The 573-nt window shown below is 68.9% G+C and overlaps 1 protein-coding gene across 1 annotated transcript in view; it reads right to left on the minus strand.

Moving 5' to 3' along the window:
• Nucleotides 1–573, minus strand: part of SLC26A6 (solute carrier family 26 (anion exchanger), member 6) — a gene marked incomplete at its 5' end in the record, with an annotated part of 13,707 nt that overhangs the window by 3,076 nt on the left and 10,058 nt on the right. Inside the window, one exon of the mRNA XM_015568269.1 lies at nt 378–509. Coding sequence (XP_015423755.1) covers nt 378–509 — 132 coding nt within the window. The remainder of the gene's footprint in view (nt 1–377; nt 510–573) is intronic.

Consider the following 573-nt stretch of genomic DNA (forward strand, 5'->3'; position numbering starts at 1 on the left):
CTGGCGCGTCCTCCCCTCCCGCGGCCTGGTCCTATGTGCTCAGCCCCCAAGGCTCCACGTCGGGGGCAGGCTGGTTCCTTCTGGGCCCCATCTCCGTGCCCAGCACCTGGCCTGGGACGGTGCCCAGGACCTGCCCTCACACCCCTGGCCCAGCACCACCTGCAGGACGGGCTAGAGCCACTGAGACCCTGAGGCCCAGGCCCAGCTCTGTCCCGGGTCCTCTGGCCCTCCCTACCCCCTCGTACGCCGAGTGGGGGTCATGGATCCCAACGCCTCCCCTGAAACTCCAGGGACCAACACGTCCTTGTCAGGCGTGGAAGCGACTCACAAAGGCCCATTGTGCCCCGGCCCCGCCCCGGCCTCCCTCCGGCCCTCACCTCTGCGAACTCGGCCACGTCTCTGTAAACATCTGTGTCCGGAATCTGCCCCAGGACAGAATAGTGGGGCCTGTGGAGAGATGGCGAGCAGGGGGTACGTGAGGGGTGACGAGGAGGAACAAGGGGCCTGGGTCACCCTAAGATGGGGGGGAGCCGGGGAGCCGGGCGGCTCTCACCCTCCCCTGGGAGGCGGGCG

Source organism: Myotis davidii, unplaced genomic scaffold, assembly GCF_000327345.1.
Source record: "Myotis davidii unplaced genomic scaffold, ASM32734v1 scaffold663, whole genome shotgun sequence".
Classification (NCBI taxonomy): Eukaryota; Metazoa; Chordata; class Mammalia; order Chiroptera; family Vespertilionidae; genus Myotis; species Myotis davidii.